The sequence below is a fragment of the Clarias gariepinus genome, chromosome 6 (assembly GCF_024256425.1).
Source record: "Clarias gariepinus isolate MV-2021 ecotype Netherlands chromosome 6, CGAR_prim_01v2, whole genome shotgun sequence".
Classification (NCBI taxonomy): domain Eukaryota; kingdom Metazoa; phylum Chordata; class Actinopteri; order Siluriformes; family Clariidae; genus Clarias; species Clarias gariepinus.
The window spans coordinates 8,773,712-8,790,906 of NC_071105.1; the positions used below are offsets into that span (position 1 = coordinate 8,773,712).

At 38.1% G+C, this 17,195-nt stretch overlaps 1 protein-coding gene across 4 annotated transcripts in view; it reads right to left on the reverse strand.

Annotated features, from left to right (window-relative positions):
- Positions 1-17,195, reverse strand: part of lrp8 (low density lipoprotein receptor-related protein 8, apolipoprotein e receptor) — a 197,720-nt gene that overhangs the window by 79,017 nt on the left and 101,508 nt on the right. For all 4 annotated transcript variants that reach the window (XM_053498480.1, XM_053498479.1, XM_053498478.1 and 1 more), the window contains exon 3: positions 16,751-16,873. In XM_053498480.1, the coding sequence (XP_053354455.1) occupies positions 16,751-16,873 (123 nt within the window). The remainder of the gene's footprint in view (positions 1-16,750; positions 16,874-17,195) is intronic.

Genomic DNA, 17,195 nt, shown 5'->3' on the forward strand with positions numbered 1-17,195 from the left:
TAACATAATAGGAAAGATTAAAATAAGCATCATTAGAGTAATTTATCCCACAAACATTATACTGTCAGGATTGAGACCTTCATTCAGCTGTTCAGTATCAGATCCCGAGAGCTCGCGGTGGGAGGTAGAGCGAGAACAAAGAGGCGCGTGGCTGTGTGCTAACGCAGAGGGAGGTGAAGTACAGTTACCAGAGTCACGTGACACACATGAGGGGCTGTTAGTGGCTAATATGCTGATGCAACACAAATCCTACCCCAGCGCTCGCATGTCTGATTTGCAGCTTCATTAGAATTGCTAAGAGAGAGAAAGAGTAAGAGAGAGAGAGGTCAGACTACGGTGATAATGAGGAGAGTTTGATTTTGAGGAAGAGATTGGGAGGAAGCAGAGCTAATAGCCTACTAATATAAATACTTTACACACTGATCACATCTCAATAATCAGGCTAATAAGCTGCTTGTAGCTTGGGGAGGAGAATCCTGTAATCTATTCACAGAAAGTGGAATTGACTCTGTGATATATTTTTTTTTCTGTCCTCCATTCATTCATCTTCTATGCTGCTCCAGGGTCGCAGGGGGCCTGGGAACAATCCCATGAGGAACGAGGTGGGGAACACCAATCCATCTCAGATTTATTATTATTCAAGTCTGTGTGAATGAAGTTTGCATGTTCTAACCATGCTTACGGGGTTTTCTGGTTTCCTTCCACAGTTAGAAGACATATAGGTTAAATAAAGTTCCCAATTTGCCCGTGTGTGTGTGTGTGTGTGTGTGTGTGTGTGTGTGTGTGTGCGCACACGGCCTGTGTTGGAATGGCACCCTGTCCAGGGTGTAGCCCGCTCCCGCTTCATCCCCAAATTCTCCTTGGATAGGCCTATAATATTAATATTATTATTAATAACAACAATAGTGCTGTGATTTTTATTAGTATTATTATTAATCAGTTATATTTAATTGATTAATCACTCTATTCCAGAGTGTAGAGTGTGGACTGTACAAGCCTCTAGAGGCAGTATATTTTTCAATAAAATGAAAAGTACTGAATGACCAAGTTATTACATCAGTGATGGCCAGGGTATATTCCAGGATTCAAATTGTAAAAGAGTGGTTCTGTGAGCATGAGGAGTCATTTTCATACAAGTTGGCACAGAATCTTGAGCTTGACCCCACTGAAAGCCTTTGAGATGCGCTGTAAAGCATGTTATGAAGTGGTTCGACTCTCTGGTCATCAAAACAAGATTCCAATGCAAACATTGATAAAAATACATTTTGTCACATCAAAAATGCCACAGTGAATGCGTGTCATAATCAAAGTTTGGTCTTTGGCTCTATGGTTACTGATTGGATAGTCGGTGGTTCAAGCACTGTTGACCCCATAAGCATGACCTTTAACCCCATCTGTTCCAGGAGTGCTGTATCTTGACTGTCCCTGTGGCCTGACTCCAGCTTTTTACTTGGCAAATTTAGATTTTTTTTTATTTATATATAAATCGTCACTGTCCTTTAAGGTACATGTGACAAATAATTTAATCTTTTTTTGGCCAGGCAGTGTATTTCTCTCTCTCTCTCTCTCTCTCTCTCTCTCTCTCTCTCTCTTTTAAGGATCATCTTTAAACTATTTAAATATTCTTATAGGCCTATGTATTTTACATAATATACATGTTTTTATCTATATTAGTATAAGTTGGTATAGGAGCATTTAACATATTTTTTATATTTAGAGAATAATTCAAAAAGTTTTAATTAAGACCAGCATAAAAATTGCTTGCGTTCATCATTTTCACCACACACTGTTTTTTCTCAATAGAAAATAACGGTTTGAACGCAGGAAGAATGAGTCATTATGAATAAAATGTTTGCTTGTGATTTGCTATTCACTTAAACCAACTGAAAAATGATTGTGGAATTGTTGAGCTGTAATGGACAAAAACGAAAGTGTTGCTACAAGGACAGCACTGAACAATGCTGGTGTTATTGTCTAACAAAAGGAAATGCCCACACTTATGAGACATATGAGGCATTAATCAAACAGACATTATTTGCAAGTCTAACAGATTCATTCTGATTGTGCATTATTGTTTCTCACATTATGTTCATAAGCTAAATCTCACAATTTTCCTCTAGTGTATGGCACATAGAGTCATGATTCCTCCAGGCTAACTTCCTTTTGTACACAACAGTAGTAAAACCCTACAATAAATGCTGTGAGACAATGCTGCCTTCTGTACTGTGAATATTGAGTCACTCCACACTCACACTCTATTCCTGTTCCTGCCAAAGGCCATCTTGTAAAAGAAAAATGAGTCTTTTATTTTGATGTCGATATGGCAGCAGAAGTGACATCTCGAATGAATCAAAATCTTATTCGAAAGTGTGTAGGCTTGTTTATCATACAGAAATCTAGAATATGAGTGCAAATGCTTGCATTTCTTCTGACTGGATATCACCCTTAAGGAAATAAATACAAGGTTCATCGTGAGTCACACTGATCAGAGGCGGAATTAAGGGATTTATACGGTATGTATTATTTGCAGTATATAGTATATGGATATTATTCAGTTTTTTCTTCCCAAGCCCATTCAAAACACCTCTATCGTACACATCTTTAAACCTCTATGTCTTCATGTCACCTTTATTACAAGTAAGTCCCCATCTTACGAACTTTCGAGTTAAAAATTTCAAAAGGATTTATAAACATTTGTACATACTGCAGTGCACCTGATATCGATATTTACAATCATATACAATATTTTCAGTGTGTAAGTGAATGTCCAAACTTCTTTATATTGTATGCGTGCATGTGTAGGGGTTAGGGAAAAATGAGTCGGCGTCACCGGTTTCAGTAAATCAGTCCTGGAGCACAATGATAGAAAATTTTTGTCCTGTAAATCTGTTCTGATGGCGAATAATCATAATTTTTGAAAAAATCCTCAATAAGACAGAATTTACAGGCTAAAACATCTCTGAGACAAAATAGTTTCTGTTCAAGCGTGCAGTAAACACCATGTAGCATTGTCTTTCCTGGTTCCCAATAAACGAAGTCAGATGACTCTTGCTGTGTCAACGGGATTCCCCTTGTGATTTGGAGGCGTTTTGCAGACACAAACCTGTCTTTTTTTTACATTATATATTTGTTTTAAATGTGTATAAAACCCACTTCGTCGGACTTACAGATGAATTTGATTTACGAAAACGTGCTGTTTCTGGGAGCACGTTCATAAGTCAAATTCGTTTGTAAGTCCGACAAAGTGAGCCCTATTATCCGGAGATCGGTAGTTCAGAGGGGGGGTCTAGGAAAAGCTGATTGGCCGAGCTTTCTCAAAGTGGTTAATCACGGCTCTACAGCCAATCATGGGCATCTGTGGGCTCAAGGAAGCAGAGAGAGCTGTCCTCCAAGTGTGTTAGGCCGCCCTCAACGGTGCATGAGCAAGCAGTTCGAAAAGATGCAGTCGGTTGGTGTCACAAGGTACGGAGGAAAGACGTAATAGTCTTCTAAATCAGGGGAAAAAAAAGAAGTGAGACTTATAGGGCTGCTTTCCAATGGTAAAAGTCCAATGAACCATATGACTATATAAACTATGCTTTAACACCTCAAAACAAGTTCTTGCAGAGTGTCGATGATGAAGGTGTGCAACCTTCATTGAACTTCTCTATCCATTCATACACACTTCTTCGCAACAAAACACTTTCTCCATACTGCGCACAAAGACTTTGAAAAACAACGGCACCAGGTACACACTCAGACCACAAAAACGGATGCACATTCTGAGCTTCGTGCAAATCACAAGCGGGGCCTCCATCCACAGTTACAAATGAACTGATGTAACACGTTCACACCTGCACAGCAGTGACTGGGGAGACCTTACATGGAAAGCGCTGATGAGACAATTCTAAGTTTTAATATAACCAGAGCGAGGCTTATTTTTGACTCACCCTCATATACCCACAGGTAGATACTGATGTTGTTCATTTTTATAAGCACAGAGACAGTACACGTGTTAATCTCTAGTGGTTTTATATGTTTTAACGATCACTGTATACTGTATGTAAGCTTATTGATTAGATACGGCATATGATTGACTGAAATATGTACATCTGGATTCAATTAATTTCATCAGTAGAAGTAAGCACATGCGCTCGAGCCTGTAATCTGCTGCAATCCTCTACACTGTGATATTTTAATAAGGGCTGTCGTCTCCTTGAAATCCTCAGAGGGTGACGACACAGAGCAAAGCCTTGTGTAATGATGAAAGCATGAAAGCAGCCACTTTCCCCGCCCAGCAGGCTAAATTAGTACAAAGATACAATGATTTTTAGCCTTATCAGGCTACACCAAGAAACATATAAGAAATTATACTTCTATAAAGCATAAGTGAGGATTTTGTGTGGTTAGTGGTAAAGTCTGATGAGGATCTCGCCTTATATGATTAAAAATGTCCCTCTTCACTTTCTTGCCACTGCCAGAGTTTAATGCAAAAAGGAAAAATTGTAAAGAAACTTTTTCTTTTTGTAGTTTTGCTGTGAAATTTTGCTTGAGTTTAATTCAGATTTCCTTGGGATGCACTTCATCATCACTTGGTTGGTAGTTATATTGTCTTTTCTGTATAGGACTTAATTTATAATGTTAATCTGTTTTGTCTCAGCTAGTCAACTAATAGTTAGTTAGTTAGTTAGAAAGTTAGAAAGTTTGTTAGCTAGTTAGTTTTTGTTAATTTATGTTGTAAATTTATGTTGTATGTACTGTACTGTATCACCTTGGTCCTGGAGGAACGTGTTTCGTTTTATCGTGTACTGAATTGTATATGGTACATCCTTATCATCACCAAGACTTCACTAACAAGAACTAAACAAGAAGGTTACGTCCAGTTTCCCTGAAAAAAAAAAAAAAAAAAAAAAATTGTGTTTAATTTTAGGCTTTTTTTTTTTTTAAACCAACCTAGGTGAGAAATTTAAAAAGTGGCTTTAAAAGTGACCTAATGGACAAAAATTACATTGGGGGATTGTTGGTAAATGACCTTGCTAGCCTTGACCCAACATTTGCCAAATTTGATACATTTAAACCTTTTCACGGTATCATTTCACGATAATTTTATTATATTTTAGGTAAAAAGAAATACACAAAACCTCTGCAGGAAATACCTTTTCTTAAAAAAGGCTGCAAATGTTAATGATGAAAGTAAACGTACAAAAAAAAAAGTAATTATGGCATGGGCAAAAATTAGGACAGCCTTCTAGCTGTGAAGTCTCTGAAACTAATTACCTTGTTAGGCTTTAATTGACTCATTATGACTTGTTACTTAAGTCGAGGATTGTCATTAGGTATTACTCTCACCACGTAACAAATTTTCTCAATCACAAAGTCTTCTAAGCAACTGGCCTGAGGATCTAAGAATGCATCCAATGAACGGCTGGAGAATCTGAGGTTAGAAAGAGATATGGAAGTACTTCCAGCTTATAGTTTAAACTGTCTGAAATGTTATTGGCATTTACAGATGGCAGTTACAGAGAAGGGCAGAAGTCAAGGTCAAGTCTGGAAGAACAGCATCAACTCAACACTTACTGTAGATAGACATGCCAAGATGCTGGTCAGTAAAGCTGAGGATGCACTACATACCTTCAGACAGGATTTTGTATTGGGTTCAAAATCATGCCAAGTTCATCCTAGTCTGCACCAGCCAGCACAAGTTATTGAAATCTCCAAGTGTGTAAGTGTGTGAGAAGAACAGAATGAGAACAGACTCTTCCTGACACGAGTTAGTGTATCTCATAAACGTTTGAGATTTTCTCAATAGCCAATGAACATAGAAGGAAGCAGAATAATTTGTTTGTTAACTGATCGATCACGTGGTGTGAAAAAACCAAAACCAAAATGAAACACTGTGCGTGTTCACCATGGAAGTGAAGTAAAGTCGAGTTGCTCATGCAGAAACAGTGCTGTTTTTTTTTTTCTCAGCGCAGATGGTGGCGCATATTCAAGCTGTCTTGCTACCTGTCCTGCATCCATGTTTGTTTATTGTTCTTGTCCCTCCTCTTTGTCTTCACATGAAACCCTTGCTCCCTCGAGAGTTGCGTTCAGCTGGCCTCAGCTGGAGTGACAAGTCGTGTAGTCTGTGATCTCTCATCTGCCTGCAGTCGTTAAGTGTATGATCTACTGATTTTGAGTTGTCAATAAACAAAATCTGCGTAAGCCAGTCAGTTAGTGTATTCAGAATCCTTTCTTAAGCTGCAACGGGAGTCGTGGTGCAATCAGAAGGAAAGTTTACTTCTGACCTCAGTACAATTTATATAGCATGCAAAGCAATGTACTGTATAGTAGACTTGATGTGCCTGCGATTTTAATTGCACACTCGTAAGTGCATTTTTAAAAATATAGTGTGTTTTGAAAAGAACTAATGATTTTTTTAAGGTCAAATTTTTATTATATACAGTAAGGGGGTATTCCATTTAAATTTCAAAGAAGCATACTGTATCTTCTCTCCCCGTTGGCCGATTGCGATAAAACAAAGCCTATATGTTACCCCAAGCTCAGGCAAATACACCTGTGTAAACCGCATTAAAAGCTGTTCAGTATTTTTCGTGTGATGCGTGCACGAACAAACAGACAGACAAAAATTTCAAAAAACATCTTAATGTGTTTTATTACTCATCTTGCGTCAAATAATTTTTTTCCGTAAATATCTTCAATTACCAGACACACCAACTTTACAGTTTTATCATATGTACAGTATAGATATGTTTGAGACTTTTTGTAAACAAGTGCTCTCTGACTATGTCGCCACAATCACTTGTATGCTTGTATAAAAAAAAAAAGAGTAGTTATCATGTGATGAAAGAACATCCTGCCAACACATAAGGATGAGAGCAGATCTATTAACGTCGGCATTTTGTGGCAGCAACAGCAACATTACATAAAAAGGCAGAAAAATGTGATTTAATTTTTATATTTTTTATAAATGAAAGCCACATCAGTGGCAACCAGTGGCATTTTTATATAAAGTGTTGTTATATAATAAGAATCAGTATGCTAACAATGCAGGCACATACCAATATTCACATTTACAGCCACGCAGTTATCTCTTAAACACCACCTCTCAAGCAATGCTTATTTAATGTCATGCAGAAGTGGGGGGAAATGGCTGAAATCAATAAGAATTGCTTAAAAAGCTTTCCTTGGACAAGATAAGGCATTTAGGATGGCCCTTTCTTCCATATCGCATTCAGATATATATACACAAGTCCAGGATCACTCCTGGGGTGAGAGGTGAATTTTCACAGGAAGCTTATATTAAATACCCCTGAGGGTAAGAAAAGTTCCTTTTTTTTGTATGTTCAATTTCCATTTTTTTCCTTTAAGACTTCTAGAGGTGACATTATACGCACATTGAGATGCCAGTTAAATTATTCATGATCTGCCACATGAAATCGATTAAACCCCACTAACACATACATGCACATGCACGTACACTGAGGCCACCTCGGTGACTGGATTCTCTCGAAAACACCCCCCAACACTGAGGGGGGGATAAACAGACTGGATGAGAATGTGTGTCTCCAGACCATTTGCCAATTAACTCATCCTCCAAGGAACAGGGACCTTTTAACATTTGAGCACCGGCAGCTCATTCCTAACATGCTGAGCACTTCACAGCAAGCGTGAGGATCACTCATCGGGAACGAGACACAATCAAAAGTCATATAAGTCAATTTAGGATTATGTCCAATTACTGACCAGAGTCCATATCTCATGCTCCACCCCCTTTTATCCTGTCCAGCAGTGCAAAGGGACAACATAGGATGAGTCCCGAGCAGATAGTAGCTGCTGGTGTGTCATACGCAGGAGAACAATAAAATGGCAGTGTGTGTGTGTGTGTGTGTGTGTGTGTGTGTGTGTGTGTGTGTGTGTGTGTGTGTGATGTGGGTACGAATGCAGCAGGGTTTTAAACACTCTATTCATACCTCACACTGTTCACACTAGAAAACAACAAAGTGTTAAGTGCATTGACTGTATATGTCTATGGAGATTTTTCTGCAAATACGGTAGATTAAGGTAAAATGCTAAATTCAAATCCCATGCTGTACAGTATATGGGATGGGGTATCCATCGCCTGATGTGCTGGATGGCACATGGACAGACCAAAAATAAAAAGTTTATCCTACTGTACATGCAATTACATCCCATGTTTTGTCTGATTAGCAAAAATAAATGACAATTTTTAGCCCTTGCTTCATCTTATACCTCTTATTAACTGACGGTTACTGAAGCTCAGGGGTCCAAACACTTGCTCAGCCAAGGCTCTCGAGCAAGGCTCTCTCAACATATCAGCTGTAGAAGTGATGACCCTGCACTTTGACCCCAACCTTATAACAGGTCTAGGTGACAATTAAGGGCTTATTTAATCGCCCAAATGTGTATTTTATGAAATTATTAAATCAATAAAAAAAGACATTTCTGATTTTACATCAATGACTTTGTTTAACTAATTACTGTTTACAACTGTTTTTTTTTTTTTCTTTTAATGTAGAAACTTTTTTAGGACATCTGCATGTGCTTAAGACCTTTACAAATATACATAATTGGATGCGTAAATTGTTTTTAAATTAGTATTAGTTTCACCAAAATGTTTCGGTTAACACCATCACCTCGGTGTGTTTTTCACAGGCTTGACGAGTTTTTAATATGTAGATACTCCGATTTGTAATCCAAGCGTTCTGGCATGCTAGCTACAGTAGCATGTCTTTAGACTGTGGAATGAAACCAGAGTACCTACAAAGAACATACCAAACACATGGAGAACATTTAAACTCCACACACACAGACCTGAGGAAGGAATCAAACCCTCGACCTGGGAGGTGCAACCACCATGCACTTTTGGCAGGAATATTTTGAATAAGCATTAAGGTGATAGATTCAATCCTCCTTTCACCCTGTTAGTGAATCAGTTTGTATCTTTCTCTTGGTGTTGTGAAGTTTGCACACATTTGTACAATCAACACATAATCAGTGCAAAGTTTTACAGTGCAAGCTATTTGCAAGCTACAAATAGATATCAGAGATCCTCCAGGTCTCAACCACTGCCATGCAAAATCCACACGACCCAGCTTTCCTTACAGTTCTCACTTATGGTGCTCATAGAGAACCCTCACCTGGTTAGCACTGGTACCAAGAGAAAACGAGCCAGGTGCTCAGAAATCCAGCAGCGCAAAGTGGGAAAGCTCTTGTAGTCAGCAAATCTCTGTTGTTTGGACTTAGTGAGAAAAATCATCGTTGAAAGGAGTGAAATTAAAACGGGTACATTGGTGACGTTGCTAAGAAGCAATCAGCCTATGGCGAGGGTCTGAACGGTTCAGCAGAACAGGGGAGGACAACTGGACAAGAGGTCTGGCACGGATATCGCGGAGAGTGCGGCCACATGGGAAATTACTTTGGGGAACCGCTACCTGGAGCATGAAATTGAACCCATCCGGTGCATCTGACTGGATCCAACCTTGATATTAAAATAATTAGGTAGCAAAACTACTATAGAGGTGTGTGTAACTGCTTTGGTTTTGTCTCCTGACTCAGTAGAAACTACAGCATGCGTGCACTTGGCTTTTTGTTCTTAATGACTAATAAGTCGAATGCATGAGAACAATAAACACATGAAAACATTGTGCAGACAAACCATAACTTTACAAAAATTAATAAAATAGATAAATGTGACAGAGGCATGATGGGAAAATAAGACAGTAGGAAGCAGGAAAAGAAGATACAAGTTTGTAAAATGTATAACTTGCATGGATATCCAGACGAACTGGGTATTTTGGATGGGAAAAGATGCAGTTGGGTTGCAATCCTAAAGGTGGATAAAATTCAGCTTGTTATTTTAACTAGTAAGTCTTTAGGGACATGGAAAGTTTTTTTTGCACCTGACTGTTAATTATTTATTCATCTCCAGTAATTGCAGTTGTTTTGGAGCTAATCATGGAAACAACTGTAAAAGCAGAGGTTAATTCTGGGTTTCCAGGCATCACAGGGCCGACGTTTATATCACAAGTAGCATATACAGCACTAAGTTAATGTTTTTTTATTCTATTATTTCTATTAATATTTTTATTTCTGTTAATATCTATTACACTTCTATTAAGATTTTCTCAGGTGGCACGGTGGCTTAGTGGGTAGCACTGATGTCTTGCACTTCCAGGGTCTGGGTTCAACTCCATGCTCCATTCATCATGCTTGGTGGGTTTGTTCCCAGAGTGTGTGTCTTGTAATGTATTGGCACCCTGTCCAGGGTGTACCCCGCCTAATGCCCTAAATTTCCTAGGATAGGTTCTAGGCCCCCCGCAACCCTGTATATAAGGTAAAGTGTTAGAGGCAATGAGTGAGCAATATTTTCTCTCTAGGCTTTAATTAATAAACTTAAACCAGTTCCAATATTGACATGACAAGAAATTACATCACATTGTTATGTATTTAATTAACAAATGGTTTAAATAATCCACCCTCTCTAGCAGTACGGTGGCACAGGAGGAACTTTTGCCCCTTCTGGGTCGATATTGAGCTCAAAATACTGTATGTTCTCTGCAGGTTCTCTGTGTTCCCTGGTTTCCTCCTACCACTCAGATAATTTATGCAAATGCACACACCATGCTAAATTGCCCCCGGTTAAGTATGAATGCATGTCTAATTGCAATGTTTATATGTGTAAAGAAGAAACCAGGAATCACATCACCAGGAATTCATTCACTGACATCTTTGTATGTTTTGGAAAATTGTTTAATCTTATCCACATTGGTTTTAACTTTTAAAATGATTCCTTGTCTCAACAGCAGTGGGATGAGAACAAACTGTCAATATTATAATGTATTTTGGACCAACTAAAATATATAATTTAGCAAAGACAAATGTTTGACTTTTCAAGGTCAGCAATGTCTCCCATCATTGAAAATTTTGTGTCCATGGTGAGATATAAAAATCCATTTTTTTAATTTTTCCATTAACATTCTCCACCATCACCTCATTCTCACATTCAGTAAGTATTAGTGCCCGAGATGGCGTCTCTAATGGTTTTTCTTTAATCTGTATGCAGGAGTTTCTTGCGCAAACCCGTCGAATGCATTCGAGGGAAATCCTTCAACCAGAGGATTTTTTTTTTTAGCTGACTGAGGATCCTTGATGGAGACAGCTACGTTTTATAGGTTTGCTCAGATGAAAGGAGGAGTCTTAATTACAAAACAATCCAAGCAAGATGATAGAAGAGGCAGAGAAACATCTGATTAGTGTTTTAGAGAGTCTCTGTGGAGAGCCCTTTTATATTGACCTGAGCCTGATTAAAGAAACTGAGGTATTGTAATATTGTAGAGTGCTAGTGGCTTTGTTTGCATTTTTATGGGCTTTTTCAGTCCACTTAAATCAGCATGAGAGATGGGTGACCTCTCATCGAATTTGAATGTGTACTTTCTCTCAGGTCCATGTTTGCTCCAAAGTGGCTTGTCTTGTGATACTATTCCATAAGCATGGGGTCCACATTAACACACTAATGACAGACAATATAAAATGACATTGAAATGAGATCTGAATGTATATCATGGATCATTTTAATAATAGCACTCAAAAGAAAGAACCACTGCAATATCAATATATGGGGCAGTGGTGGTGGAGTTGTATTCAGACGGGGTTCAAGCCCTCTTCTTGAGAATCCAGGGAGTAATGTGGTTTACAGTAACTATGCTTCACATGTCTGTGCTACTGTATGTACTGTACATGCTGTAAATCCTGGAAGTTTGAAAACATTTAGCAGAAGTGTATTATGGTTTGTTTTTAGGATTATTTCTTTCAAATTCACACTGCATAAATGAAACAACACTTAGGGGCTGAATTTATCTGTCTGTTTTACACGTGATTTTATTATGTTCTGAAAAATGTAAAATACATTTACATTTATATCTGTGACATTTGGCAGCTCCCTAACAAAGCACTTTAAAGTCTATAATAAATATATAATATAAAATCTGATTGTTTTTTTTTATTTTTTAGTTAGACATAAGGTCACCTATACCAGTAATTCCCAAAATATGGGCAGGAACTCCCAGGAGTCCATGTAATATAGCCAGGAACTTTATCAAGTTTATTTAATATAATGTAGAATATACTGTAATCTAAACCCGAAATCTCAAACACACATAGGCTTATAAATAAATGTGAAATTGGGACATTGTTCTTCAGGCTGTAAAGTTCAAGAGCAGGAAAAAACAATGTTCCTTGGCTTCAATGAATACCCAAAAATATCATTGCACATATTTAAACAAGGAGCTTAACATTTAAATATTTGGCTTGTGTTAGTAATAAATCTGTGCTGAGGTGGAAAGTGGAATTTATTTTAGAGTGGAAGGAGTATGAGGCTGCGAAAAGTTTAAAACCCCTGACCGATACCTAAAATAGTTCTGGCCAAAGACTAAGAAATCCAGTAACGCTGTAGTTTAAAGAATCTAATATTATTTGCAGATGATTGCAAATACTATGGAAGCTAATAATGAAAATACACTGCGAAATACCATACAGATGTTTTTATTCTAACTTCAGTTTATATTTAATTATCAAAACATGGTTAACCTAACACTAATGAGATTATAACCCCTGTATGGGCATGTGTACTGATGTACTATACTGTATATCTGGAGAATCAGAGAGCACTATAATCCATTGATATTTATTCAGTTGATCAGATAGGATGAAATGAAAAGTGACAGGGCTATTTGGACATGTTGGAAAGTAAATTGCTTAAGAACTGCATTTACACAACCTCCTCCACTGTGTACTTATACTGTATGACTGTATACACCAGAGATACTCCAACTATCTTGCTCATGCGGTCAGAAGGAAAAGCTATTTCAGTGCGAGCTGATTAACTCACAGATGAGTGAGGCAGGAGCTCGATTTCATTATTCATAATCATGCTGCCGTATGACCTGGACAAGCTGCTGGTTTTGTATAAAATTATGAACGTATGCTTCTGTTTATTCCTTTTTAATGTAACCATAATGACTCCACTGCCGTCGTCTGCACTGATTAAGACATTGACAGTGCACTGCATGTCTGCGGAGCTGTGGTCATTTTTCACCATTACATACCCGCTTTTACCAGTCTGAGTACGTGAGAGTGTCCCACACCACTACTCACTGCTAGACTCAAGCTTCAGGCCTTCCTCTGACAGGAGGATTTTCGTCTTCAAATGGTGGTGTGGGTTCAAATCCCACTTCTGACATTAAAGTTCTGAAATTTCGTTAAGGTATTTTTGTATAAACAAAAACATTTACTCTAATATGCAATTCTACATTCTGGGATACGGCAAGTTACATTTACTTTATTTCCCTGTGAAAACCTTATATTTGTTTAAAAAATAAAATGTCATGCACAGTCTTAGGTTTGATTGCAGGCTGTCACCAGAAAGTCATGCACTCCAATATTCGGTTCAAAAGCTTTTAGCTTTGCTGATATGTGTAAATGATTCAGCAGGCTCCCAGAACCACGCTTTCACAATTGGAATCATGAAATATTCTCGTGCCATCAGGGAAGTAAACCACTCCATAGATACCCCGGCCATTCAGTACATTTAGTTCGTCAGGTGACTTCATTTTATTGCCACATAACGTTGCTGAGCTTAGACCTGACCAACCGAAGGAACCCCAGATCATAAAACTGCCTCCATAAAGAGTACATTGGTTTATATACTTCTAATCTCACCCTGATCTAACCCACACATCGCTTTTGGAATAGATATTACAAATTAATGTTGTATCTATTATACTACGATTAATAAAGTTGGTATTCTGTCTAATGACTTTAACCTAAACATGCATATTTAAATCATTATCTACTATTATTAATTTTTGTTTAGCATACATGGCTCAATTCAGTTCAATTAATCAATATATCGGTCTATATTGCTGGGAATAACTTTAAAAAGCATGAGGAAGCATGTTCGTAAGTCGGATTTGTTCTTATGTCTGACAAGTTTTAAGTCTTGTATGCCTTCAACATGAACATACAACGTAAAGCAAACCAATCCACTTGACTTAATCCCCATTCCCCAGACTGACATCATGTGGCCAAAAACCTTAACCTGGCTAAGGAAATTAATCTCACACGTCACATGTAACAATGTTGTCGGAATCCCGGACACCATTTTGTCTCAGAGCTGTTTTTCACTGTATGGGACTGTGAATCCTGTCTCATTGAGGATTTTCTGAAATTAGGATATCCACCATCAGGATGGCTTTAGAGGACATCCATTTTCCATCATCGTCCTCCTGGACTGATTTATTGAAACCAGTGATAAATATTGGTATCTGGTGCACTGCAGTGTCTATTTTTTTTGTACAATACACGTGAGCTACTTCCACAATTTGCTTGCATCTACAGATGTTTGTAGAACCGTGAAAATCTGCTGAAATTTGTAACCAGACTGGTCGCAAGTCATGGCGAAAAACTTCCTGAGATGGAAAAACCTCAAACGGAACCAAACTTAACAAGGAAACCATCCTCATTTGGGTGAGAGCAGGTAGCAGGGATTGGTCTGCAGTCATACTGTGTGTTAGGAAGCTAGATGCTCAGTGTAACAGGAGAGATGTATACTGTAGGTTTATATACTGTAAGGAGAAGTTAATACGGGGTCCACTTTTTGTTATTAGAGACTCAGGTACAAACCTGTTTGTGGGGAATTTAGTCCTGAACTATTGAGTGACTGCATTCATAAGTCATCAGAGAACAGCTGTCTGCATCAGCCGGGTCCAAGACTGTCTTCATGGTCAAGTACTTGTAGAGCTGCCCTTTAGTGTATAATTTGTATAGAGATTATTTCTAAGATTAAATGTTACTAGATTTCATTGTTAGGCTGCCTTTTATAAAACACTCCCTATGTAAAACTACAGTTTCCTACAGAACTACAGGAGTATTCCTATTTGCTCACTGCCATGCTAAACACAATAGCAAAGTCATCATATTGTGCCATGTCTGTGTCTTTCTATTTTTTGTTGAATTAGTGTATTTTTACTAATTAGACTAATTATAGTGCACCACTGTATGTTTTGTTTCTTGCTGATTTTGTTTGTCATTATTGAATGAGGGTGTGCTGAAGCACAGTTACAATTACACAATTGTAACAACAAGTGACAATTACAGTGTTCGAGTTATTGCTGTCCCGATCATGGTGATCTCATTAAATAATAATTGTTTTGTATTATTGGACTTTTTGCATTTTAGGACAGAATGGCAAGCCGTTGTATTCAGCCAAGCTGAAAAGGCAGACAATAGTCAATAGCCAAATCGTTTGGGACTGGTGCATGAGTGACATGGATTTACATGCATATAAATTCTGCTGACTAGTCATTATCTGTCTTCTGAAACTGCACAGTTGCAGCAGGGAGAGAAGAGACGGAATCAGACATAGAGTTACAGAACCCTTTAGGAAGAAACAGGTAAGCGTTTCTTTGCTGTGTTTTACTGTAACAGCAGGAGCAGAATTTAGGCAGAAGGTGTAGCAACTCACCCTGCTGTAAACACAAAAAAAAGAAGAAAAAAATCTTCTGTAGCACATCTGCTTTAAGGTTTAATATGTTGTGTTTTCTGAGATGCTTTTCTCCTCACCATGGTTGTAAAGAGTGATAAATTTGAGTTACTGTAACTTTCTTTTTCTTCTTAGCTTGACTAATTTTAGCCATTTTTGTCTGACTTCTCTTATCAGCAAGGATTTGTTTCTCAAGTCTAGATGCCAGCGCGATCCAAAATTCAGCAGCTTTTAAAATATTTACTCAACCATGCCAAGGGCAAAGTCACTGAGATGTAAACATTAACTAAAGCTCTCGACCTGTATATTGATGAGTTTATGCATTGTGCTGCTGCCACATGATTGGCTAATCATTGCAGGAATGTCTAAATGTACATTCAAATAATTAATACCTGGCACAAGCTTGGGGTGAACGATATATAACGAAAAAAGGGACTCATATTTAATTTCTGTTTTAAAATTTTAAATGTTTAATTTAACATTATTTTCAACATAAATTGTAAATGTTTTTGCACAAAACCTGATTGTAGTTTTTAAATATATGTAACAACCACCGTCTATTCTTTACTGAACTGTATGATATGCAGTGCCGTGCCAAAGTCTTGAGCCATGCCTCATTTCATCATATTTTGCTTCCAAACAGACAGACTTTATTATTAATGTCAAAATAGAACATTTGTTCTCATTTCTTTCATTTAATGTAAATAATTAATTTAATATGAAGAAATGAGCAGCGGCATGATGTGAGATGTCTTAGTGGTTAGCACTGTCGCCTTGGATTTCTAGGGTCTGGGTTCGATTCCTGCCTCGGGTCTGTGTACAAGAAATTCGCATGTTCTCCCCGTGCTTGGTGGGTTTCCTCCAGGTATTCTGGTTTTCTCCTACAGTGTAGTCCAATGACATGCGAATTAAGCTAACTGGTGTTCCCAAATTGCCCTGTAGTGTGTGAATGAGTGTGTGTGCCCCGCAATGGATTGGCACCCCATCCCAGGTCGCGCCCTACAGTAAGTCGCCTGGAATAGGCCCCCTGCGACCCTGGATACAGGATAAAGTGGTATAGATGATGAGTAAGGGGGGGTGAGATGATGAAGAAACGAGAGGGGTTGGGGCCTCGGAATTTTGCCGTATTTATACATCAAATGCAAAAGCTGATTGATTGTGTAAGTAGGATTGCATTATTTTTATGACATGCACAGACAGATTACTTACTGCAGGTAGACTCAGCCTCATCAGATCCGTCTAGACATTCAGGCTCTCCGTCACACTTCCAGCGAGCTGGCACACAATGCCCATTCTTACAGGTAAAGTCTGTCGAAGAACAGGTGGTCTTCACTGTACCGAAAAAAGGAAACAAAGAGATTTCATTTAGCATAAAAATGTTATTCTTTTAACAGCTCATGTTCTATTTTCTGTTAAACTATTTGCACAGACTTTCAACCCTCTAAAACGGGAACATTTCACAAAATGAGAAAACTCTATTCAATCCCAAAGACAATAGCTGCCCTGGAGAAGAAAATACAAGGGAAACAATTGCAATAAAAGCTATATCCTTGCCTCCTGCTTAATTCCCGAATTACAAAGGACAAATTAAATGTGCCTTAATGTGCCTTTACTGGCATCTTCTCTTCTGTTAAGTCCTTTAAGCTGAGAAAAA